The sequence below is a fragment of the Taudactylus pleione genome, unplaced genomic scaffold, assembly GCF_031769625.1.
Source record: "Taudactylus pleione unplaced genomic scaffold, aTauple2 ptg000038l, whole genome shotgun sequence".
Classification (NCBI taxonomy): Eukaryota; Metazoa; Chordata; class Amphibia; order Anura; family Myobatrachidae; genus Taudactylus; species Taudactylus pleione.
In genome coordinates this window covers 2821818-2849426 of record NW_028284440.1, presented here as the reverse complement: position 1 = coordinate 2849426, position 27609 = coordinate 2821818, and the positions used below count along the sequence as shown (strand labels likewise).

General features: G+C 43.5%; 1 protein-coding gene across 6 annotated transcripts in view; it reads left to right on the top strand.

Annotated features, from left to right (window-relative positions):
- The window catches only part of BEST3 (bestrophin 3), a 62778-nt gene extending 47205 nt beyond the window's left edge, over positions 1–15573 (top strand). For 5 of the 6 annotated variants that reach the window (XM_088452518.1, XM_088452513.1, XM_088452514.1 and 2 more), the window contains 7 exons: positions 5503–5736; positions 6637–6791; positions 7873–7950; positions 8047–8199; positions 8638–8718; positions 9284–9435; positions 12535–15573. In XM_088452518.1, coding sequence (XP_088308644.1) covers positions 5574–5736; positions 6637–6791; positions 7873–7950; positions 8047–8199; positions 8638–8718; positions 9284–9435; positions 12535–13396 — 1644 coding nt within the window. In that variant the 5' untranslated portion in view covers positions 5503–5573 and the 3' untranslated portion in view covers positions 13397–15573. The remainder of the gene's footprint in view (positions 1–5502; positions 5737–6636; positions 6792–7872; positions 7951–8046; positions 8200–8637; positions 8719–9283; positions 9436–12534) is intronic. The other variant, XM_088452516.1, reaches the window with a different exon arrangement.
- The last annotated feature ends 12036 nt before the right edge of the window (positions 15574–27609 follow it).

Below are 27609 nucleotides of genomic sequence, written 5' to 3'. Positions count from 1 at the left end.
TTTTGGTGCATCCTAGTACATCGCATTGCAACTTCGGCGAAAAAAGATGCCCAACGCTAGCAGAGAAGCACAGCTCACTCACACCACGCAAGTTGTGCTGCTTGACATATTGATGCTTCTGCTAGATGTATGAGGACACATCTGTATGCTAAATGGCTACATAAATTACACTGTAGCAAGAGTAATAAAACAATCCTGCTGTAAAATGCAATGTGCATTACATGTATTCTTTAACTAAAATATGTTACAGATTACAGATAATATGCCACCAGTGCAAGATAATGCATTAAAACAGAGGGGCAAAGAGATAAATATTAGGCGGTGAGAGCGCTAGAAAACAGTTGCTACATTTATAATTATTTACAATCCATATTAAAGATATTTATTATATAGTGTACAATGTTACCCTGTGGCTTTCCTTGTAATAGATTTTGGGATGGTTGAGTAGCCACAAACAGGGCTGTAGAGAGCTGGCGCGGGCCTCATTACACTCTGGGGCATAGCCTAATTGGTGGAGGCGTGGCCACGTTCTTCTTAGAAATTTTTTTGGGAAGCGCTGCGTAACGGTGCTGCGTGTCCCGACGAGGGTGGTTCCTCAGCCAGAGGCAAATCCAGGGGGGTGCATGCAGTGGGATCTCTCCCCCTTGCACAGGCAGAGGAGAGAAGACTGCTGCTGCTGCTCAGCTCTCCTTGGACCCACTAGGACTGCTGGGCTGCTGACAGGTAAGAGGGAGGGAGGCCAGCTGCGGACCCAGGCCCATACAACATGCCTGGGTAATTAGCACCCACTTCTCCCCCTCTCAGCGACTCTGGCCACAAATAGTGATAGCCAGGGACAGCGAGGGGGGGGGAGCATAATTCCGAGCGATTAGATATTTTCCTGCAGCAAGAATATGGGAAAATTTGTTTGATTGTGAGCTCACATCTGAGAAAGGGGCGAGAGAGATGGAATGACCAGGGGCCCACGGTTAGTTGCTGTTCAGAAAGGCAGTTAATAATAGAAAGGACCTTAGTCCAAAATGGGGTAATATTAGGACCGGTCCACCAGATGTGGAAAAAAATGCCTCTTTGACCATAGTTGCACCAATAATTTGGATTGGAGGTAGGGAACATTTTGGAGAGTCTGGTGTGTAATACCACCAACAGAGGTGTCACAATGATTAGAGATTATTACATTTTTGCACACACCCCCATTACCCCCACCCCTTCCCCTAACTTACCTGTTGCTGGTTGATAGCACAAAGGAGGAGAGGCCGGCACCACGGAAGAAGGGGAGGGTGGGACCATCAGGGAGGACTAGGCAGGAGGCAGGGGCTGTGCACATTATAGCAATAGGCTGCACAGCCCCTGCACTGCACGGAGGAAGAGGCGTAATGTGCGGTCCTCCACCTCCTCCGTGCAGTGCAGGGGCTGTGCAACCTATTGCTATAATGCACAGCCCCTGACCATCTGCGTCTGTCGCTCCAATGGTGCCTCTCAAATGTTTGGGGGAGTGCCCCCTTGCCCCCCTCTGTTCCAATGCCTATGACCACCGATAATTACATTTTGTATGCAGTTTCCTTAAGTTGTGTGGCGATGGAGTTTGTGGCAATTCCCTCTCTCACCTCCTCCCAACAGGAATCATTTGGGGGTTGCCCCTTCTAATTTTTGATGGCTCTGAGAATCACAGGTTGTGTCAATCATTAAGTTATAAATCGAGGAAATCAAACCTTGGGGAAATAAGTCTTTAAAAATAGGTAGGGAAACGTAAAGTATCTGCCTGAGGAAGGAACATCAGCCATGGAGGCCCAAGATTTTAAGATTGTAGATCAATTTAATCTCTGCTTGCATCCAGAGTTTAAAGTGAGGAGAGGAACCCCCGGGCAGGAAATCTGGTACCAAGAAGAGATGGGGGTAGACAATCCATACCGGGTGTGGTAGGCAGGGCCAGCTCTTGGGGTGTTCAACCCGTGCGGTCGAACAGGGGTGCCACCCCATAGAGGGCGCACCCCTCCCCAACATCCCGATTTCAGCGGGACAGTATTCCAAAGTGGCCCGCAGGTGGTCAAATCGGGAGGTTGGGGACCCCCACTACCGCAGATGTGCGGCGGTGCTGGACCCCGGAGTAGCTGAATGGATGCTGCGCGCATGCGCGTGCCATCCATTCAGTGCTGGGAGAGGGCTGGGGGAAACCCAGCTAGTGATGGAGCGCTGGGCTTACCCCCAGCCTGACATTATTTCGAGGCGTGCCATGCGGACACATCTCCAAATAATTTCACTTAGGGGCGTGGACAACACCCCCTTTTTCAGTCGCACGCAGAATTTAAGGGAGGGGATGGAATAAAGTGAGTAAGGCCTGTTGACTTAGATAAACCCCATATAGAAGCCAAAAAGTGGACCCAGAATAACTAGCCTCCAAACCTACCCAAGCCAGGGTATCACTGGAGTGAAGGTGTCGGTCACTTGACTCAAATGGCTTGCTAAACCATAAAATTTTATATCAGGGAATCCCCCATGAGTCTAGGTTGTTTTAGGACATTAAGAAAAACATTGCAGATCTTTCAAGACCACATCGGAACTTTAACAAGGAGAGTTTGGAAGAGAAAGAGGAGTTTGGGGATTAAGTTAATCTTAATAGTGATGATCCTTCCTAGCCACAAAATGGCTAGCAAGGTCTGTCAGCAGTTATTATTAAAAAACAAAAAATCTTTACATTCTATTTTCCCAATTTTAGCAACAGATCCCGGTGGTCCTGTTAAGGGATGTTTTGCCTCATTTTTTGGAGGGAAAAAACTGTAAGTGTACGGAAGTTGGAACTGCAGGAGAATGAGAGCAGTTTTGCTACCAAGCAGCTCCACCCTCCAGCCTCTTCTATTGAATAGAAGCAATACTAGTAGGAGGGGCTAATAGAACAGAATCTTTTTCACCACCAGTGCAAGAATATGAATCTCTGGTCAGAGGGGCCCAGGAGTATGCCCCCATGACACCCCCCTTCAATCTGGCACTGCCTTAGTGAGGTAATTACTTGCATAACATGGCCTTGGGAGCACCTGCAGACTCACAGTATAAGAAAGGTGCCCTGATCCCCCTCCCCTACACAGGTACATACACAGAGCATTTTGCCAGCTGTACACCCGGAGAATTGATTAGGTAGGGGGTAATTGGCTCATGTTAAGCTGGGTACACACATGTCCAAATATCAGTTAATCCGACCCCCGATTGACCAGTTGGTCTGCCATTGGACAAGTGTGTACCCTCTCCCGACCATTGCTTTCAGCCAATACTGGTCCCTCGCTCAAGTCAAATGATTTTTAAACATGCTTAAAAATCAGGAGACCCAATCACCAACCAGCTGACCAGTACTGAAGTGTGTACATTGCTGAGACCGGAGCTGGTGATCGTTGTCCGGAGTATCAGCATACACCAGATAGTTAACACCAGGCCCCAGGCATGGTAGTGGGCCTGAAACCTGGAGGATACAGTCCTCTTCAGCCATTACTGCAGAGTTTGACAGCAGCTGTGGATTCAGAAGTGGTGTTTTTCCACTGCTGCCCTGCATGTATAATGTCAATGCAGCTCAATTAAAAAATGGCACGACAAATTGTGATTGGCTTGCTATCAGAGCCATTTTTTATAGGTCACAAATCCTAGATGGCCATGGTGAGCCCCCAGGGTCTGGCTGATATTAACCAGTGTAAGGCAGTGACAGGAAGTGATCGTCTGGTGAGGGAATTTTTCTGGGGTGGGGGACTACATCACTCCCAACATGATGTTCCAATGTAGAAATTTAGGTGATTTTCAATTGCCCCACTTTACTTATTATGAAGCAGTGACTCTCCGTAGAGTTTTAGAGTAGCCTACGCTGAAGTCGGACATATCTTGGGTGATTATAGAAAATCATGGGCTCCCTGTGTGCCTTGAGCTGGCGGAATGGCTACCTACCCTCCGTTCTGTTGCTCATCCCACTGTAAGCCCGACTCTGGCTCTCTGGAGATCATTATAGATCAGACCATGTATCTCTTCATTGCTCTCTCCTATAACTCCGCTCCTGACTTTCTCCCCAAACTGATCCCTTCATCTTTTTGCCCCTGAACACAGGCCAGGGTTGTTCGCGTCGGCCAGCTGGTGTATTCTTCTGGCGTGCACTTCTTTAGCCATGTTTCAGTGATGTAGAACCTGCCTGCCTCCGAGATCTGGAGGTACCGCCACACTAAACACTTGTTATCAAGCAAATCGAACCGTGAGGCTTCTTACAGGCCCCATACCCTTTTCAAATCAGTCTGCCAATCCCAGGATCGCCTTCAACACTTTCTCTCCATGGGCTACAAACTCCTCATAGAAGATACTTTCTCCATGTTACCACACTTCATGGCTGACTGGGAGAGAGATCCTGAGATCCTGGCATCCTGAAGTACAAAATCAAAGTGAGATGGAATAGCTAATGCACAATTTAAAATTAAAGTGAATTGTAATACTGTACTGAAAACTTAAAGAAATTAAAAACTGATATTAAAAATAGAAAACATTTTGAAACTGAAGGATGTAAAGTAAAAAACATACATCAAGTTCTTATACATCACAGTATGGGCCCTGTGGATTTTGTGGATGGGCCCTGTGGATTTTGCTGTTAATCATACTTTGTTAATCTACTTTTTTTTATCTCCTCTCCAGGAGAAGCTCGGAGAGGAGATGCAACTACTGTAGATACTTAGGGGGATGTAGCCATGCCCCCTTCGTGGCAAAATGCCATGATTTGCGGGTCCGTAGGGAGGGAAGGGGCTAAAGTGACACAATTGTTTGGATACTGGATAGTACACTGTATTGTACTATTCGCACCAGAAAAATGTCCATGCATTATTATACCTAATAGCACCATAAATATGTGGATATATCTATATACTGGTGCAAGGGAAACAGGTGATGTAATTCTTTGCAACCAGGCTCTAAGTGTCATTTTCTAATGTCATTAAGAAAGTGAAAGTCTAATTTTCTGCTATGAGCTACAACACAGATTTTCTTCAGACCAGTAATACTAGTGTCCCAGCTATTTGCATCCACTTTAAATACAAATTAGACAGCATCCACTATTATGTTAATGAGGAGAGAGACACTAATGTATAGTAATTATTTCCTGAAAATACTTTTCTTTCATGTTGAAGAGTAGACTATTACCTACATTTAACTGATAATTGTACGTCAAATTAAACAATTAAAAAAATAGGCTTTTGATTTAAAGAACATAAAACATAAAAGCTAGCCAGGGTACTTACAGTCAGGAACTCTTACCATGTTTTGTAAGTGGCCATCTGGCTGTCCATCAAACATAGATGAATGAGCCATTTCCGTGACAATATTCCTATACTTCAGTTGTAGCCCCAACCACTCTGTCAATCATATTATCTGCTACATATTTATTTTAGTTTTCATTGTGTTGCATTTATCGTAGTAATATTACGGGACAAACAGGCATACACATTTAAGTTTTAGCCTCTTTTCTTGCAAATACCGATTTTTCTGTTACAGGTTTTTATGTCACTCTTGTGGTAAACCGATGGTGGAACCAGTTTGTGAATCTACCTTGGCCTGACCGACTTATGCTCCTCATCTCCAGCAATGTGCATGGGAGAGATGAGTATGGACGTTTGCTCCGTAGGACACTTATGCGTTATGTGAATCTTACATCCTTGCTAATCTTTCGATCTGTCAGCACTGCAGTGTACAAGAGATTCCCAACTATGGACCATGTTGTAGAAGCAGGTAAAATATATTATAGCTAAAACTTTGTATCAATCTCATGTCCTTATATGTTCCAAAGTACTGGAATAGGCTATAAGCAATTATCATCTGAAGTCACATTCAAGTGCAGAGCAGTAAGATTTTACCTGACCAGGTGCAGGATGCACTAAAGCAATAAATGCAGTCAAACCCACCCAAAAAATGCTGTTTTCGTGGGTTTGACCGCATTTCTCAGATGCACCAAGCCCCAAGCAATGCATTCAGAGGCTTGAATGCGGAGGGTAACGCCAGCTTCAGATCCCTCCCAGCACCCCCCGCGCATGTGTGTTTCATTTTACGCATGCGCAGAATGACACCAGAGACCCGGAAGTCCCTCACTCGCAAAGGACAGCTCTTATCGGGAGAGTTGTCCTTTGCATTCTTGTTCATGTTCATGCATACCGGCGTAATGAACACTGGCATGAATGCGAAGCGTGGCGGGAGCAACACATCCCGAATGCAATGCGTCATGCATTCCTCTCCCTGTGTACGAATCCACCAATATGTCTTTGAGATAGGATGTAGTCACCATCCCATTCATACAAATGAATGTCCGAAACTGACATTTCTCTTTGGCAGAACCTATATGAATAGTGGTGTGTAGGTAAATAAAGAACAACATGCTAGTACAATGAGTGTAGACAGTTAAATCATCCAATTTGCATAAAGCAGTCTTATGCTCTGGATTACTTATATGTGTGTTCTGGATTACTTATATGTGTGTATAGGACTGCTGTTGAAAAGTAAATGTGGTTTTATGTACAGTAAATGCAGTGTTTTCACCACGAGGATTGCATTTTTTGCTATTTATACTATTGCACAACTAACCAGGAAACAATCCATGTCTACTCATATAGATTTGTCCAATTTGGTTTTAACCAGGATTTATGACAGCAGATGAGAGAAAACTGTTTGATAAACTAAACTCCCCTCATCTTAAATACTGGGTGCCAGTCATTTGGTTTGGAAATTTAGCTTCAAAGGCCAGAACCGAAGGGAGAATTCGTGACAGCGTTGACCTTCAAATCATGATGAATGTGAGTAGAAAATAGTGCAGAATAAAGCTCATCCCCATGTTATATTTTGTTATCTAATCTTTGCTTCATTTGCTAGGATAAATATAATGTCATTTTGCTGAATCCATAGTATGTGATGTTGCTCTATGTAGTCTATATTTCTGTATGTAACAAGCAGTTTGGCATCAGAATTGTGGCTGATGAGATAAATATAGTTGCACAAGCAGCAGGGAGAACAACCATCTGTACTAGGCACAGGTTTGGTTGAATAATGGCAAATCCCTGCATCTCTTTCTAATATTGCAATTTACCCACTATTTTCAAGAGTTTAAAATGTATATTAAATATAGCAAAAATATAAAACATGGAAGAGTAAGTGTCACTTTGTTGCTACTTTTTAGATAAATATAATCTACAGTAGCTTCTATAATCTAGATCATTGTGCAATTTTACCTTTATACTACATAAGTAGTCTGGTGCATTCAGATCTGCTCAATATCTCCTTAAAATGTTCAGTTACCATAGTGTCAATAAGAGGTTATATACAGTAGAGTACTTAATAAAGACTGGCTAAATCTAGAATGGAACCAGTTTATTGTACTGTACTATGCACACTGCATACACAAAGCCATATTCATCACCCAGCACTGAGAGTCACACAAATGCATATTACATATCTATCAACTTTGCCTACACTCTGATTGGATGGGCGCCCTGGTGCTGCAATCTCATGGAGGCCACAAACCATCCATGTACTAAAGTCATTACACACCTGCCTTACACTAGCTAACAAAGCGCAATAAAAACAAATCTATAACTGTGTGTGAGGCGGGAGGGATAACCAGTTTGGGAATTGAATGATCAGTCTTCTTCATGCAACCAGTTGTAGCATGTGCCTTTTAATAAATATGGGTCTGGCAAATTATAAGTTGTGGCTCCAAATATCTCTCTAGAAGTAGAGACTAGAGGAAAACAAAGTGGTAACGGTAACTCTTCCGTGAGAGGTTATGATTTAATGGTCCACAAAAGCATTTATTCATTATCCCAGGACGCTTTGCATGTGTGTTCACTTATTTGTTGATATTAATATGTGTTATCTTAGGAGATGAACCGGTATCGTTCCTGGTGTGGTCTCCTCTTTGGCTATGACTGGGTTGGCATTCCGCTGGTGTATACACAGGTACATGCATAACCACAAATTAAACATTTAGCATTAGTTGAAAAGTGATTATATGAAAATAATGAACACAAAAATGCATGTATGGTTACTTTTCAGGTAGTAACACTGGCTGTATATACTTTCTTTGTTGCTTGCATAATTGGACGTCAGTTCTTAGACCCCACACAATCATATGCAGGACATGACTTGGACCTCTACATTCCAGTTTTCACTCTCCTGCAGTTCTTCTTCTATGCGGGCTGGTTAAAGGTGAGCCTTTGCAAATACAATTGACTCATAGCATACATCTGTGAGGCCTAACAAAGTTAAAAGAAAAGTTTTACAAGTAAACCTCCTCTTGGATTGATATTTTATTGCCCTATTCACCCCTGTTAAACCAAGAGGAGGATAAGTATTAAGTTGTGGTATTAGGGAGATGGTAGACCTAGTGAGATCACTAAGGTGCACATATCAACATCAATGCTATTCACTCATGCTAGTAAATATGTGTCTGTGAATATATTTGAAATTATTCCTGAGTAGATAAAAATAATTGAATTATCCTATTTGACTTTATTACATTGTACTTGTTATGTGCAATATCCTATTTACTGTTCAACTGTACCATTCTTTACGTCTGTTTAATTTGTAACCAAAATGAAGAATTTCATTTATTGTATTTGTATTGCTTTTATTTGTTTATTAAAGGTTGCTGAGCAGTTAATTAACCCTTTTGGTGAAGATGATGATGATTTTGAAACTAATTGGTGCATAGATCGAAATCTACAGGTCAGTACATTCTGATCTAAGATCTTTTATTATACTACAGCACATTGGGAAAGCTGGTTTCATGATTGAGTTAGTTACATAGCCACTTGGAACAGGTGCAAGGTTACAGAGGACATCAAAGTGTAAAATGTCACATAACCAGCTTTCATGCCTACAGTGCAGGTACTAGTGCCTTGAAGGCATGATAGCATACATAGCCAGGGGGGGGGGGGGTGGGGTACTAATTACCCAGGCCTGTGCTTGGGTCCGACACCGCCCCCTCCCCCCTCCCTTTTACCTGGTAGCAGCTCAGCACACACTGCTGTATGCTGGGCTACAGTAGGAGACCAGGGAGACCGCTCGCTGCTGCTTTTTATCTTTCTATGTGCAATTAGGCCACGCCTCATTAGTAATGGGATTCGGGCCGGCTCTCTGCGGTCATGTACATAGCATTTATACGCTAAGCTCCGGATATTGATACACAAGGTGCTTTTACATCTCCGGCTTTAATCCAATTTAGTTTTGCTAAATCCAAGCAGAATTATGCAAAGTTTGTACTTATAAAATAATAATTTCTTGTTTTTAGGTGTCTCTTTTGGCTGTAGATGAAATGTATATGAACTTGCCAAAGATGAATAAAGACATCTATTGGAATGACTCTGATGTACGACCACCATACACACTTGCAGCTGCTGATTACTGTATTCCATCATTTTTGGGATCAACAGTCCATATGGGGTAACTATCATGACTTGCCTGCATTTCTATATTTCATATATTACATACATTATTATTTTACAAATAGTATATGTGATTGCACTGCTAAGACCACAGTAATGTTGGGCGATGGAACAGTCTGCTCTGTTATTGGTTAGAGAGTACTGCTGCTCCTCTAGCAGCCAATGGCAGCTGCCAGGGAGTTTCAGGAATAGAGGTCTTGTGCTGGGAAAGTAATTAGAAAAAGATCAAAATTGTGTAAGTGTTGGGGTCTATACTGGAATCCTCACTCCATCTGCCAACAGGGCCAAAGATCAGCCTTTTACACAAGCAACCAGGGCAGGAGTCTGTTTTGAACACTACCCACTATAACTGGGGGCTTCTAATCATACTAGCCACCAGTGCTAAACTAGCCCACAGGGGGCTCCTTCTCCCTTATGGGTGAGTGGGTCAGACTGTGTACTCGAATAGCAGATTGTTACTGTATTCAACGGTCAGTTCCTTGGCAGAGCAGGACCCCAGACTGATGGATGGCATGGGTCCCTACTGCTGCATTCCCCCAGGGGTGGCTCCTCGTCTGACATTGCTAGCCACCATGGTGGGTGGTCTGCCTTCTTTCTTTTTTTTTTTTTTATTTGTTTATTAAAACTTTTCAAAGTACAAACATAAAATTAGTATAGGGTATGTTCAGCATTAATTAAGTTACATTCAATATATAGTAAAGAAAACATAGTTACAATGAACAGTAAAGTGTTATACGCAAATTGTAAATAAACTAGTGACTATGATGAAGTATGTGGATAATGGAAAGGTAGTGAGCATGGAAAGAAGAGGAAGAAAGGGAAGTAGAGGGGAATGAAAGATATTGGGGAGCTGGAGTGGATTACCAATTGCTGTGAGAGTGGGTACAAAGCTGAAAGAGCTAAATCATATTCACGGGAGGTTCTGCCTCAATGTGGGCAGTCCACTGAGTCCAGACCTTTATAAAATTATCTGGAGTATCATCAATGATGGAGGTGATGCGTTCCATTCTATAAGTAGACCAAATAGCATTTATAAGGGCCTATTAATCATCACCTAAATGGCCCATTACACAGGCGGAAACGCTAGTTTCCGCATATTTTATGTAACGGGTCATTCATTATTAGGGGTCTGATAGGAGCGCCTAATATTCAGCAAACTCCAAAGACTTAAAGAAACACAAAAAGTTAGGGTACCAGCACTCCCCAAAAGTCCAGGAATGATGATGTTCGTCCATGTAAGATGACGTTTTGCCTCGTTCTGAGTTCCGTTTTTTTGGAGGGAAAAATCCGAACTCCACGTGCAAACTCGAACCTATCCGAGCCTGCACATCCCTAATATATATATATACAGTCAGGTGCATAAATATTGGGACATTGACAGCATATTCATATTTTGGCCTCTATTCACCACCACAATGGCTTTGAAATTAAACAAACAAGATGTGCTTCAGCTGCAGACTTTCAGATTTAATTTGAGGGTAATTACATCCAAATCAGGTGAACGGTGTAGGAATTACAACGGTTTTTATATGTGCCTCCCACTTCTTAAGAGGCCAAAAGTAATGGGACTATAAACTCAAAAGCTATTTCATGGACAGGTGTGGGCTAATCCCTCGTTATTTCATTATCAATTAAGCAGGTAAAAGGTCTGGAGTTGATTCTAGGTGTGACATTTGCATTTGGAATCAGTTGCTGTCGACTCTCAATATGAGATCCAAAGAGCTGTCACTATCAGTGAAGCAAGCCATCATTAGGCTGAAAAATCAAAACAAACCCATCAGAGAGATAGCAAAAACATTAGGTGTGGCCAAATCAACTGTTTGGAACATTCTTAAAAAGAAAGAACGCACCGGAGAGCTCAGCAACACCAAAAGACCCGGAAAACCACGGAAAACAACTGTGGTGGATGACAGAAGAATTATTTCCCTGGTGAAGAAAAACCCCTTCACAACAGTTGGCCAAATCAAGAACACTCTCCAGGAGGTAGGTGTATATGTGTCAAAGTCAACAATCAAGAGAAGACTTCACAAGAGTGAATCTAGAGGGTTCACCACAAGATGTAAACCATTGGTGAGCTACAAAAACAGGAAGACCAGATTAGAGTTTGCCAAACAACATCTAAAAATGCCATTACAGTTCTGGAACAACATCCTATGGACAGATGAGACAAAGATCAACTTGTACCAGAATGATGGGAAGAGAAGAGTATGGAGAAGGAAAGGAACTGCTCATGATCCAAAACATACCACCTCATCAGTGAAGCATGGTGATGGTAGTGTCATGGCGTGGGCATGTATGGCTGCCAATGGAACTGGTTCCCTTGTATTTATTGATGATGTGACTGCTGACAAAAGCAGCAGAATGAATTCTGAAGTGTTTCGGGCAATATTATATGCTCATATTCAGTCAAATGCTTCAGAACTCATTGGACGGCGCTTCACAGTGCAGATGGACAATGACCCAAAGCATACTGCAAAAGCATCCAAAGAGTTTTTTAAGGCTAAAAAGTGGAATGTTAGGAAATGGCCAAGTCAATCCCCTGACCTGAATCCGATTGAGCAAGTATGTCACTTGATGAAGACAAAACTGAAGGGAAAATGCCCCAAGAACAAGCAGGAACTGAAGACATTTGCAGTAGAGGCCTGGCAGAGCATCACCAGGGATGAAACCCAGCGTCTGGTGATGTCTATGCGTTCCAGACTTCAGGCTTTAATTGCCTGCAAAGGATTTGCAACAAAGTATTAAAAAGTGAAAGTTAGATTTAGGATTGTTTAGTTTGTCCCATTACTTTTGGCCCCTTAAAAAGTGGGAGGCACATATAGAAACCGTTGTAATTCCTACACCGTTCACCTGATTTGGATGTAATTACCCTCAAATTAAATCTGAAAGTCTGCAGTTACAGCACATTTCGTGTGTTTCATTTCAAAGCCATTGTGGTGGTGAATAGAGGCCAAAATATGAAAATTCTGTCAATGTCCCAATATTTATGGACCTGACTGTACATAATATATGTATGTACAGTGTATGTGTATATATATATATATATATATATATATACATTCAAACACAATAATGTTGCTTTGTATGTCTATTGTAGACTTCCTGATTCTGTATTCCTACGTGAAGACTGGCTGCTGGATGAAGACAAACACAGGAGGCAACATTCTGTTCTTAGAAGAGTAAAACGTTTTTTAAGTGTCCATGAACATCCTGAGTCTCCCATCAGAAGCACATTTAGTCGTCAGGGCAGTGATGCATCAAGTACGTTTTTCCCCACAGAGACGAGTGGCAGTTACCATGATATGCTGCAGAGAAGATCCCATTTATTACAAAGTAAAAGACGTGAATCTGCAGACAGAAATGCTAAGCCTGGGACTCCTAGAGGCGATCTATCAACTATTGAGGAATCTAGCAGATCAAATACTTCAGAAAGAAAATCATCTACTAAGGATAGCATCACACCTAGCTCACCTATAGAACTTCCTCAAGTTGTGGTTACTACAGCTTCTGAAACAGTACTTCAGAATAATGTCTCATTGCTGTTAAGTCCTCCCTTCATCATAGATAAGGAAAAGAATACAGACAGCAGCAATCAGTATGATGAGCAGGTAGATGAACAGCAACATCTTGAAACTACCTCCAAACAGAATGGCCAAGAAGAATATTCAGTAAAGGATCAAGTGAGCACAGAAGAGGAGACAGTAGAAGAAGTCACTAAAGAGAAGACCTGGTGGAGTGAAGCCGTGCTCCCCACACAAAGTTTTATTATGAGCTCACACCTACCAAGGACATCATTGCTAAACATCCCTCTGTCTTTGACTTTAGCAAGGGAAGGGTCTGTAGAAGGAAATAGTTCCACTTCAAACTCGTTGCTTAGTCCACCTGCAGATATGTTTCATATACTAAAGCATATTGACTCCAAAGAAACCGATATTGTTGAGTTTCACAATGAAAAATAAGAAGGGAGTATGTAAATTATTCCCAACTAAAAAGTCTGTGGCTATCAGAGGACATTTCTGTTACACCAGAACCTGAACAATGAAAGGAGGGATGATACAAGGCGCACAAAATGTATTAGATATTACTAACATATTACTAACATTTTAACATCCCCAATACACATTTGTTTCACCCATTCTGCATGTGTCTTTAATGTCTGTCTGGGTAGAGAAGGGGCCATATAGAAAACTACACTGACATGAAAAGATGTCTGCCTGCTCTCTGATATTCTGTATTATTGCTAGAGATGTCCGCTGATTCCCGTGTTTGGGTTTTGTATCTGGATTCATCTTCGTGCTTTGGTTTTGCAAAACCAAAACCACTCTCACATGTTTTGATTTTGGATCTAGGTTTTTTGAAAAAAAAAACCAAAACTTAAAAACAGCTAGAATCATGTAATTTTTGCAATCCAAAGCCCGAAATTCAGATTTAAAATCCGAATTCCAAACCGCAGCAAGATCAGAACTCGTATCTGTACAGATTCATGAAATTTGGGTGGATTCGAATTTCTGGAAAACCAAACCGCACATCTCTAATTATTGCACATTTTTCATGTATTCTAATATAATAAAAATGTTATGTCTGTCTGTTTGTTCTAAGTTGGCACAAAAACTACTGAACCAATTTTCTTAAAAACTGCATCATTTTGTAGTGGAAACTCCTGGAAACAATCTGCACTTTGTTTTATCTCGATCCATCAAGTTAAAATGAACAATAACAAAAACAAAATTTGTTGACAATATCAATGCAAGATATATGTGTGTCACCATGCGCGCGGCTGGTAAGAGGTGGAGGGAGAGGTGCTTTGGGCCCGTGGTCACTTTAATAAGATAGGCTACTGTACATAGCGGTCTGTGCACAGGGCACACTGGTGTGAGTGTGGGTGAAGGCGCTGCTGACACCAGCTTTGCCAGCATTAACTGCAAATAGACTTTCCCCTCAGTTATTGGTCTCTCATAGTGCTGTGAGGGAATTTGCATCCAATCTTCTTTCGGTTACAGTCACTGCTCCTGCCACAACATTAAACTACTGTGTTATGACAATGTCAGGTAGGGCGTTTGGGTGTGACGGGGCGGTATATCTGTCAAACCATAATGCAGGTAACTTAAGGTGAGCTTAGGGAGGACAAAAACCTTCCACGGAGTAGATGAAATTATTAATGCACATTTTCCAATCTGTACCAATTTACACAAAATGTTGTGGGTACATAGATCAAAATAGTATATACTGTGATTATTTGGATAATGTTAGGATTCTCAATAAGGTTGTCTTCCTCCTAATGAGAGTAACATTATTACTATCCTAAAATTACAAGGCATTTCGGAAAGCTTCCACACAAGAAACCTGCTGCAAAGAAGCAAATTACTGTAAAGTTGTAAGTTATTTATTTCAGATTAATTTTGTCCCAAATGTATATGAAACTACAAAAACTATTAACAAAAATACAAAAAGAACTCAAAGTAGGCTGAAAATGTGTTGCCCTTCAACCAGTGCCGGATTTTACCTAGGGGTTGTGGGACTGCTGCCCCCCCCAGTAAAATCTGTCACCCGCAGAGACTGCCTAGCAGTGGTAGTGACTTCTCATTGGAAATACTCCCTGCTGATCACAGCCAGACAGGCAGTTCTCTGCTATTATAGAAGCACTATCTGGCTTCTAGGGGCTGCAGCTGCTGCAGCCCCTAGAAGCCAGCCTTTTTGCTAGCAGCGCCAGACTTAAGACATGTCCTTATTTAGGCTCCACCCCTCGCTGGCACTTGACTTAAGCCCGCCTCCTGGTGACATCAGCTGTCAATCCCCGGGATGGCAGGGAAGAGAAGGCTGCATAGACTACAGCCTATGACGTGCAGACCAACCGGCCAGACAGGTAAGGAGACGCTGCTGCCTTTAACTGATATTCAGCCCTATAAATTCCTCAAATATATTAATTAGGGATAGAAATAAACTTATTGAAAGTGGTTCATAATCATATTGGCATTGTGTAGATTTGCAGCATTTTATATGCTGTGTTAAACTTCTGAATCTGAAAAATTTAATTATGTGCAAAAACAAAAATTCTAAATACTCTATATTTTAGAGTTCTAAACCAGTGTATCTAAATACTGTGACTAGTCTAAATGTATGGTTACTTTATTTTAAAACAGCATTTTTACTGCAATAAAGGTTTGTATTTAAAAAAAATTAATATTTGTTGTGTCTATGGTGTTACCAGGGGCAGATTAAGAGAGGAGGGGGCCCACGTGCAGCCTCTGGGCAGTCCCCACCTCCATCAGGTAGGCCCAGCTACAGGGAGGACTAAGGGTACACTCGTACTGGGCCCCAAGGTCCATAGGCAAAAGAAAATCAATCAAGCTGGCCCTCATCACCTGGTCACATGGCCGGCTCGAGGCCTGTTCCAGCTGAGCAGTCCCATAGTGGGCGCAGTGCAGCCGCTGCCAGGACCCATACCCACCACGCAGCTCTCTTGTAGCTTGGCCTGGGTAGTGTTGAGCCCTTCCCAGGTGACTCAGACGCGGCCCAGACTAGGCGTGACCTGCAGTTGGTGGCGTGACAGTGTGACCTCACGTCATACCTGCCCGTGTTGACTTGGCAGGCTGCGGCAGTGGGGGGTTGAGGAAGGTGCTGGAGGCTAAGGAAGGTGATGGGGCTTTAGGAAGGTGATGGGGCTGTCGTTGAGGATGGTGCTGGGAGCCTGAGGAAGATGATGGGGCTGTCGTTGATGATGGTGATGATGGACTGAGGATGTTGATGAGGGACTGATGACTAAGGATGGTGAAGAGGGGCTGAGGAAGGCGATGAGGGCTGAGTAAAGTGCTGACAATGGTGATGAGGGGCTGAGGCTTAGGAAGATGATGAGGGGCTTTTGGGCTGAGGATGGTGATAAGGGCTGAAATGGTAATGAGGATCTGAGGCTGAAGAAGGCAATGAGGGGCTTTTGGGCTAAGAATTGTGATGAGAGCAGAGGATGTTGATGAGTGGCTGAGGGCTAAGGATGGTAATGAGGAGCTGAGAACTGAGGATGGCTGGCTGTAGACCCTCTTCCTCCTACCCCTACAGCACCCACAGCACTGTCAACAAGAAGACCTTGAAAGAGACGGCAGACAAGAACTACAGCCTGCATCACCAGTGACAGACAGACAGTATAGCAAGTCATAGTGTATTTTTTCTTTATTTAACAGCTGGCATTTCTTTCAATTAACAATATCATGCTTCACATATCACACATGCAGGGGAGGGATGGTGGGTGGGATCGGGGTTGGTGGTGGAGAGATGGGGCCCGAAGACATCAGTGTACTGGGCCCCAAGATTTCTATTGTCGGCCCTGCTCAGAGGGGCATACGTAGAGAAGACTCTGGCAATATGCGCCCGAGCCAATTTCCCAGTGATCGCTGTACTGTGCATGAGCAGATCTCCTGGTAAATGGCACCTGCACCATTAACACAGTGATTTCTGCGGCACTGAAAGATGGAGAAGTATCATCTATTGGTGCAGGTGTGCACCCATTATAGATACGCACATGGGGGTCACCCACTGTGCTGCTTTTGCTACAGTGTTGGCGAAGCTCTATATATTTTTAGTACCAATTCACGTGTTCGAGTAAAACAAAATTGTGAAAAATTTTCTTGAGAAGTGATACATGAGTAATTATATATTATATATATATATATATATATATATAAAGTCCTCAAGGGTGGCACTCCCAACATCAGCAGTATAGCGTGCAGATGCCCTCCAATACAAGTCAACAAATGCTGACCCAGAGTATACAATACACACAGGCGGCTCTCTGTCTCCAATAAGCCAATACAGGTAAGTGTGAATAAATCACCGATTTTGGAGCGTTTATTGTAAAACCTTGATGAAGGGGCTACAATAAATGCTCCGAAAACATTGGTGATTTGTTCACCAATCTGTAAAGAAAATAAAAAAAAAGGCAAAACACTGCCCAGGGCTGCTTGTTCTAGGAGTGGCGGGCATTTTTTTGCGGTGGTCCTGACTCTCTGTGGTTCCAACCCAGGGCTGACCAGTTTGGGGCTGGTTAATGGTATGGCATCGGGACCCCATGCTGTTTGTCTCCCTGCTATAGAGTTATCTCCAGGGCAGGTTCAGCCTGGTGCTTGTTATAGGGGGAACTCCACATCATTTTATTTCCCTATTTTCCAATACCAGTCCAGGATCAGGAGTCCGGGACTGGTTACTACATTTTTTTTAGGGGGGAGAGCACACTTTTTGACTGACAGCCACTGTCATGACTGACTTCAATATTTTGGATCACTGCCCCATTGAAGTTGAAAGTCAGACAGTTGCAGGCACCTAAGTAATCGTATCATATTAGGCAAAGTACAGAAAGTGTCGGTCAACTGTGTGTATTAATTCAACTGTGCTAGCAGCCAAAAGACTTCACCAGTTAACTGGTGATGTTGCATGTAATGCGACCGCAGCCAGCAGTGCTTCATTTGGTATTGTTGCATCACATGCGCCCGTGCCGCCCCGCTGCTTCCCCCGGCTTTTGCACAGGAGATCCATTCTGTACTTGAGCAGAACGGATCTCCTCTGACTCCCCAGACCACCTCGAAGTGATGCGGCGGTTTGTGAGCGCTGACATCACTTCTGGAATTGTGCCCTAGAATTCCGTGCGACTGCGAACGGCACTCCAGAGCGCATGTGCCGGGGATCACAGTGCGAGGAGGGGAACTTAGTTCCCCCCCCAAGCACTATTTGACTAATAAAGTAATAAAGGGGGATAAAGTAATAATAAAAAAAACAACATTATACTGGTCACAGGGTAGGAGGGGGGGAGGGGGCAAGGAAAATGGTCTTTTTACATGGGGGAGGGTTGGTTTAGAAAACAGGGATTATTTTTTACAACTAATGGGGTGTGTGGGGTATTATTAATAGAATTCATGACCCCTGGGGGGTGGGAAGTTATTTTATAATGGGGGCCTATGGACACAGGGGAATAGGAGCGTTGTAAAACACTCCATAGATATATATGTTTTTATATCAAATATTGAAACATAGTATTAAAAATAATTTTTTCAACGTAATTATATAATTAAAAAAAAAACATAAAAATTCCTAAATTGTTTACCGTGAAAAAAATGGTCATTTAAGTGGTTAAAAAGCAGGACATAAGTAGGGGACAAAAGTAGAATACTTTATAGTATAGCTGCAGTTAAACCAATGTGTGTGTCGGCCAGTGGCGTCCCTCCCCATGGTGACACTTGGTGCGGGGAGGGATGCCTTGTGCTCAGCTTTGCCGCACGCCCCTCAAAAAGGGGGCGTGGCTTCATAAAGGAGGCATGGCCTCAGAAAGGGGGCATAGCCTCATGGCCCGTGTATCTCTATGGAGTGGTGGGGGTGCCGGAGGTGCGGGCACTGCAGGCTCTCTCACTGTGACAGGAGCCGAGTGCTGCACTTAATTCTACAGTGCAGCACCAGGGCTCCTGTCACTGAAGGGAAGCCTGCACCTTGGTGTCACCCCACGGCAGGTGACACCCAGGTGCGGGCCGTACCCCCCGCATCCCCCTAGTGACGCCGCTGGTGTCGGCAACCCTCCATTTAATACTGGGCATCAGTTTACAGGGTAACCTCAACAGAACGACCATATCTAGATTACAGATGAGCAGTTCAGATTAACTTTAATTCGAATGCACCCAAACTTCTGGTATCCAAGTCAATCCGAGCTGCGGCATGGGTCTTCCAGGAGACACCTCCCCCTGGGGTTGCCTGTTGTATATGTGACTGGCAGATGGCGATTAGGAATAGGAAGCCACTGCCAGTCACAGTGTAGCCAGTGCAGTCACGGACTCCACTGACTACACTGAGGTGGTGGATTTTGCTGGGGGTCTGCAGCCTCGCAGCCCCCAGGCAAAATCCACCACTGCTCCAGAGTTTTGACTATAAAAATTATAAGAAAATATAACAAAATCTTCTTTGTATTATTCTAATCATTTTTATAGTCAAAACTCTGGAGTAAAAAAGTGTATGGCAGGTGAGGCACTGCCTCCCCTGTCAACTATTTCAACTATTTCCGCACATCCCTGATCAAAACACACCAAATTTCCAGCACTATATACTGCTGCACCTTTGTATAATGCCCACATGAACCCGCGCACATCTCTAATCTAGATTCATACCACCTAGACCATAGCTTGTGATACTTAGATAACGCCTTCCTGCTCATATAGAGGCATTGTTCGTGATTAACAGTGTCATTATCTAAGGATTTCAACTCTGAAGATCCGGGGGATTCTCCCTAGTCTGCAGATTTTATTTCAAATAAAAACTAAAAAATGCTGTATGCGTAAGTATTCAGTATTCAGTGCTGTAGAAGCTCCAAATATACACAGATGAAAGATATTGACCTAACAATTGGCTATCATTTAGGATTAGGCACCCCTCGGGAGCCCTAAACCTAACCCTCCCACCGCGGATGTCCGCTCGACCCGCCCGGCATCCCTTCGATCGGGATTTTAGACGCCTGTCATTTAACCCTAGCCGGGATTGAGGAGTCGGGAAGCCGGCGGTCGGTATTGCATCCTAAACGTATACCGGCAGATACTGCTTCAGTCTGCTATAAAAACTAACATTCACCTTCTCCTTGGGGCCTCACTCACATATTCTGCAATAGTTGCTCTGTGAGTGAGGAGGTGGAGTCAGCTATCAGCTCGGCCCCATTGGTTCTAGCAAGAACTACAGGGATTGAATACTTATGCTAACTGCATTTATTTCACTTTAAAAAAAAAAAAATATATATATATATATTTTAATCTGCAGACAATGAATTATGAGTTTTAAAATTTACTTTAAGAGACTAATACCAGCTGGAGAAATCTGGGTATGTGCAATTTGTACTACATACTTTTAGGGGATACTTTTTGCAAGCAATTGTATATGTTATAGTAAATATAATATAGAATCAGACATCGTAAAATAATACAAATGCACAGGACTTCACATGGCAATATATGGGGGCAAATATTTATAGCCCCTTATACTTTTAGAACATTCCAAGCAAGGAATGTGAACATCAAATCTTTTTATACCATATAATTACCTTGTAAGCTTTCAGTAATACACACATTTCTCAGCATGTCATACCCGTAATTTGAACTCACAACCACATACACTGCAATCAGGCACCTAACACATTGAGCTATTGTATTGGAAGCCTGATAATTGTACATATTTGAAGATAGCTGAAATTGTCAGTTTAAAATCATTGCATCTAAGCAGATCTATGTAGTGTGCAGACACACATCCAATCCCCTGATTCAGCACACTACATATCTGTAGATCTGCTTAGCTGCAATGGTTTTAAACTGACAATTACAACTAGCTTAGGGATGTAGTCAAAATTTAGACAGTCAACAACCAAAATGTATACACAATTAAAATGTCGACAATCATAATAAAATGACATAGCCGCACCCAAGATCCAATGGCTCCGATGCTAGTAAAACCCTCTGAGAGATGGTGGTTTAGATGTTGCAGTCTAGGAGCACCCAAATAGCTAACATTAGCAAAAAAAAAAAAAAAAAGTGTGCTCTCCCCCCCAAAAAAAATTTAGTAACCAGTCCCGGACCCCTGATCCTGGACTGGTATTGGAAAATAGGGAAATAAAATGATATGGAGTTCCCCCTATAACAAGCACCAGGCTGAACCTGCCCTGGAGATAACTCTATAGCAGGGAGACAAACAGCATGGGGTCCCGATGCCATACCATTAACCAGCCCCAAACTGGTCAGCCCTGGGTTGGAACCACAGAGAGTCAGGACCACCGCAAAAAAATGCCCCCCACTCTTAGAACAAGCAGCCCTGGGCAGTGTTTTGCCTTTTTTTAATTTTCTTTACAGATGGATAGCAGGCCCTTAATGTCCAGGTGGTTGTACAAGATCTATCTTGCTTTGACTTGTTGGTCGACTGTAAAGAACAATATTATTAAGCATATAATTACCATTAACTCTGCACTCCTGGATGGAGTGCGGTCCAGGGGTGCGGGGAACAGCTCTGGGCTTCAACCTGTCTGTATATTGTCTACATTATGTCTATGTCTACATTATGTTCCTGTCCCCATTTTGACTGTGCACATATTGATTGTAGACATATAGGGCCTCATTCAGAGGTGGTTGGAGGATGCAATCGGTCGCTCAGAAACTGGGCGGCCGCTTGCATCCTGACCGCCCGCCTCTGTTGTAGTCGTTAGGCTGTGGGTTAACACCCACAGCTCTAACGACTGCTCCGGTGATGGTCACGATGGTCATAGACCATTGCAACCATTGGGGCTTACGACGAGACCCTAGGGTAGGGTCTCCCTTGTCGTAAGCCCCGGAGAGCTTCTGGCTCTGTCTGAGCCGGAAGCTCTCCACTGACATCAGTGTCGGTCGTAGCGGGTCTCACGCATGCGCACGCCGGCGCCGGCGTGCGCATGCTCTGTGGGGGGCCGTCGACCTGCTCCGAGCGCATCGGCGCTAACGACCGGGTCTGAATGACCCCCATAGTCCAGGTAGACATTTTGGTTGTCTAAATAATGTACCTGTCGACATTACGGTGTCTATATATTGTTTGTCTAAATGTTGACTTTCTAATTTATATACCGCACCCCTAGCTTCTATACTAAGAATTACAGGGCTTCCAATGCAAGATAAAATAGCTCCATGTGTTTGAATTCAGTGTATGAGGTTGAAAGTTCAAGTCCCTGGTATGGCATGCTAAGAAATGTCTGTTTTAAATAGAGGGGGATAAAAATGAAGGTGGACATATGTCCTGAACATACAATAGCCCAGAAACAGAGGCTGCCTGTCCCACCCTCAATACATCAATAGAACATCAGATGGGGTGGGAGGCTACTTGGTCACTGAAAGAAATCGTCATTAGTATAAAGTCACAGATGCAACAACTTCAAAAGACATTAAAGCGATTGCAGTAGCATTAAACTCTGAATCAACCCAAATATGTGTAGCCACAGAGGAGGCTGTATTATTGTTTTACTTACTAACCTGAACACTCTCAAGCAATATTCAGGATAGTAATACATGACTAATAACCCCAGACCATTTTTTCTTTTCTTGTCTACAGGAGAATCCAACTCTGGTTTGCCTACAACAGATCATAGGAAACATCCTCTCAATCCTTTGATAGTGTTTATAAACAGCAGTTAGCAGGGTAAAAACTGGGTTCTCCATGGTTCCCCCTGACAACGGTTAGCGCATGTGCCATGAAGCACCATACTGGGCTTTGTAGAACATGTGAAAAGACATCCAGCTCAGTGGCATAAATTCATCCCAGATGCCTGGAGGCAAGTTATAATTTGGTGCCCTCCTGTCACAGAAGCTGACACTCTAATGTAGCAATTTGCATGCAGACAGGCTATAGATTGACAAAGACAGCAGTTGATGGTCTGACACAGAGCTCTCCACTAGTGTATGGTGGCTTCTCAGGTGCCAGGAAGGGGTGCCAAGTATTGGGCGGCCGTGACGGTACACTCCAGGTACATAGTTACAGCCATCCTCCTCTATTACAGCCCCCGCAGTATAGCAACCTACTCCTCTCTCCCATCACGGGTGACGTCACCCGCACACCTGTGCACTGCATCACTGGGAACGCTGGCCTCTGAAATGATTAGAGGTGTCTTTAGTCTCTGATCACTTCAGAGAGCAGCATTCCCAGTTGCACCAGCAATTTGGCAAGCCGTGCTACAGAGGGTGCAGGGGGACGATTGCTGGGGCAAGAGCACCCCCTGCAGCCTCTATAGTTACGCCACTGAATGCAGTACGTAAATCAGCAAAAAATAACAAAATAACCACAGATCAGCTGAAGAGTTTAAGATTGAACAGGTAGGTTTTGACAAGAGAGCAAAACAAAAGGAAAAAAACTCTTTTTGGGGGCACTTTTATTCGTAATTCTATTTAAAATATACTTTTTATTAGATATGCATTAAAAACGAAAATTGTACATAGACACACAGAAAAACCTTATAAATATCCTCTTTGGATGGACAGTAAGGCACATAATTCTTATATCATAAAATGTATAATTACCCCAAATAATTACTCTGTATATGGGCGAAAATATTTGTTAACACCACTGCTATGATGCAGGTGGTTTTTATATGGTAGTACAGAGACACAAATGGTTAATTACTTTGTTAATATACAGTATTTTTCTCACAGGTAACCTAAAAGTATTCTTCAGCAATGACATATATTAGAGACCTGAATGAAATACTGATAAGCTTAATCCGATAGCACAGTGTTGTCAAATATCACATCTACCATTTACGTATATGATATTTATCACATGTTTCCTTTTATCAAGGAACCAACATATTTGCTAGTACATCATAAAGTCGGAAAAAATAATATGATAGATAGCAGGTACGGATATCATTCCTATTTCCCTTGACAGTTATTCATGCAATTCCAAAGAAATAAGAACCTGCCAGTATACACATATCTCTTATGTTAATCATATTAAATAACAACAGCATCAATAGTGTGACATGTTTTCAGATCTCAAACATATCATGTCCTGTAACATGTGAATGGTAGTATTAGTTTTTAAGTCTCAGTGATGTCAGATTTCAACTTATCATATTATATTTAAGAGCAAAAATTAAACATATATTTCCATCTGGTCAGAGAATGTCTGACATCCTGGCAAAGATATTCAGATAATTGTATAATTTCACACACATGTTATAGAATAACAGACTGCCTCTAATAATATAGGACTGCAATTGTAGCAGTACCAGGTTTTCTGGTCCTAGTAATGTCAATTAGTATCACTTCATTAAATACAGGTGCAATACATGGTAATAACACTCCTGATTATCTCACAGACATATAGTATAATGTGAGTGTTGGTAAGCACTCTTGTAGGGAAGGGTATCTGGTACCTATGATCCAGTTACTTCTGCTTCTTTCCCGTGTAGATGCTAGTCCAGGGAACTGGAGGTGAGAGAGTAGCTGGTAGGGCAGATAGAAGGTAAAGTGTAGAGACGCTTCTGCTGTCATGACCAGGGGCGTATTTATAATGGGTGCAGGGTGTGCGGGGAACACTGGCCCCTGGGTCCAGGGGGGCCCGCACCGCACACCCTGCACCTATTAATATTATTTACCTCTCCGGAATCCCACGTCGGCGCGGGAGTCCGGCGCTGTAAACCGACTGGAAAATGGCCGTGGCGGCCATTTTCCTGTCGTTTGCTCATGCGCAGTAAAAGGAAAATGGCCGCCGCGGCCATTTTCCCGGTGATCTGTGCATACATTATAAACTCTGGGCACACTCTAGTGCCCAGAGTCTATAACTCCGGCGCTGGCCGCGCACAACTCAGTGCGCTGCCGACTGCCGGGGGGACAGGAGGGGGCCCGTGTCGGAGACTGCACACGGGCCCCCTCCTCTCTAGAAATGTAAGAGGGGCAAGGGGTGGACTGCTGTGTGCGCCTGCTGCCGTGCAGGTGTGGCGGGGCACTTACCTCTCACACCACGTGGCTCTCACCTTCAGGCCGCCTTGGTTTCTCCCACCGACGGTCCTGGGTCTTTCCGGTTTGACACAGCCGGGGACGGTCTAGCCTGTAAGATACGGACACGCTGTCGGACACGCTGAGCCTATGGACCGGACCTTGGTGCCACAGGACGGACTGACGGACAGGGGTGCGGGGACTAGAGGATGGTCATCATTGGCACTTGTGGCCTCAGACTGGTTTACACCCGCGTGCCAGGCACATCTGTGCAACCCGAACGGAAACGCCTGAAAAGGGGAAAGGGGAGAAGGGACGACACACGACAATGATACGACACACAAACACAGAATGCGCTCACCGGGTATACCCCTAGTCTCTTTGCTGGGCGAGTAGTCCTGGTCTCCACTCCTATAAGAGAGCACGGCTGCCTGGCGCCGCGCTAGAACAATACCTGCAGCCTAACACCGTATGGTGATGATGCAGTGGATATGCAGTAACCTAGCACAGGTACAGTGGTCTCGGCCTAGTGCCGCACGGTGGTGGTACAGTGGGTACACAATAACCTAACACAAGGGTACAGTGGTCTCGGCCTAGCGCCGTATGGTAGTGGTACAGTGGGTACACAATAACCTAACACAAGGGTACAGTGGTCTCGACCTAGTGCCGCACGGTAGTGGTACAGTGGGTACACAATAGCCTAACACAGGGGTACTGTGGTCTCGGCCTAGCGCCGCACGGTGGTGGTACAGTGGGTACACCATAACCTAACACAAGGGTACAGTGGTCTAATACCAAGATACAAGGGCCTCACTGAGGGCTTACCTGAACTGCCAACTCGCGTTCGGGACTCCCTCCAGCGACGGTCCGCCTGCTCCGAAGACTCCTCCGCGCTCCCTCCTCCTGGCCGCATGCAGGGGTTTTAAATACCCCGCCGCGCGGGCTTCTGGGCTGGATGACGCGGTGGGCCCTCATTGTCTCGGCCTAGCGCCGCCGGGTGATGACGCGCCCCAACACGTGGGCGCGCCCGGCAATGCGGGGTCCGGTCCTTACCGGCGTCATGGCCGCGCTGCGTCGCCGGGTGATGAGGCGCCACAACACGTGGGTGCGTCCGGTGATGCGGGGTCTGGTCCTTACCGGCGTCTTCGTGGGAGGGGGGGCGCGCGGCCCCGGACCTCCCACAGAAACACCCCTGGTCAGGACCCGCTTCCTCCCTCCACCCTGTTATTCAATGACATTGCAGGGAGGTCAGGAGGTACCTGTCCTGATGAGAGAGCGTTGACAGAAGAGTGTGTACCTGTATAGAAGCATTGTGCTGAGGTGGGCTGGTCTCTAGCCCGATTCCTGCGATTGTTAGTGCCTGATGCCGGGACTCGTGTGTGCACCTGGAAGTGACGTATAACGCATGTTTTGCCCCGTGTTGGGCTTGATCACAGACAGCCTATTGTGCATTGCCTAGATCATAGGCTATATTGCAGCGTGCAGCCAATCGCGAGCTGCATATACGTGATTGACAGCTGATAGTTCCAATCTAAGCTTATCTAAGCTTATCATGTTGTAAATCCCATGATTGACAGCTTCAGTCTACAATCAGGAAGTACCAAAATCCTCCTGTTGGTTTAATAAGAGTCTAATGGTGCATACACACAGTCAGATTTGTCAGATGAAAGATGAACAATTGAACGTTTGAACGATTTCATCAATGATGAACGATTGAATGATTTCTGACAGTATTAAAATGAATGAAATCATTAAAATCTGACTGCAAACACGACAGATTTCAGAGATCATTATCTGACATGCGGGAACGCGCATCGTTTGTTCGTCGATGCATGCCCCACACATTCAAAGATATGAATGACTGAACGATTTTTACAATCGGTATCTGAAACAAAATCTGACCGTGTGTAAGCAGCATAATAGTTGATGTAATTATGTATCTGTTCTTGTATAGTAACAATTCATGGTTATGATTTCATTATCATGCCTTATGCACTGTATATTCAGTTATAGTGCAAACAAAAGCTATTATATTGTATACATCTATAGTTTATTTTGGACATGCTTGATGATAGAGAAAACAGAGAGGGATAAAAAAAAGAGGAAAAAAAAGGGAAAAGAAAGAATTGCCGGTCCAAAAAGCAGCCTATGGATTTAATAGGATTCTAGAAAAATGATCTTGTAGTAATTTTATTAACAGATCAAAAAATTATTAAAAATATACAAAAATATATACATAATATAAAATACATACTTTTATCTGGTGCATATTATACATGATAAATATATGTATGCCATTGTTGTATATCCATTCTACTATAGTGTCAATTCATGGTTATGATTACATTCTCATGCCTTATGCACTGTACATTCAATTATAGTGCAAACAAAAGTTATCATATATATTTCTGGTTTATTATGGACATGCTTAATGATAGGGAAATAGAGAGGGATAAAAAGAAAAGGAAAGAACGGCCTGTGGATTTAATAAGATTCTAGAAATTGATCTTGTAATGATATTATTGACCTAGTATAAAATAAATTAATTAAAATATACAAAAAATATAAAAGTTATTATAAAGATACATCTGGTGCATATTATACATAAATATATGTACGTATCAGAAAAACTTTGTACACATTTATTAAGAGATGTGTGATATTATGAGCTATAATAAAAAGAGTTTAAGATTGAGCCCAATATATATAAGAAA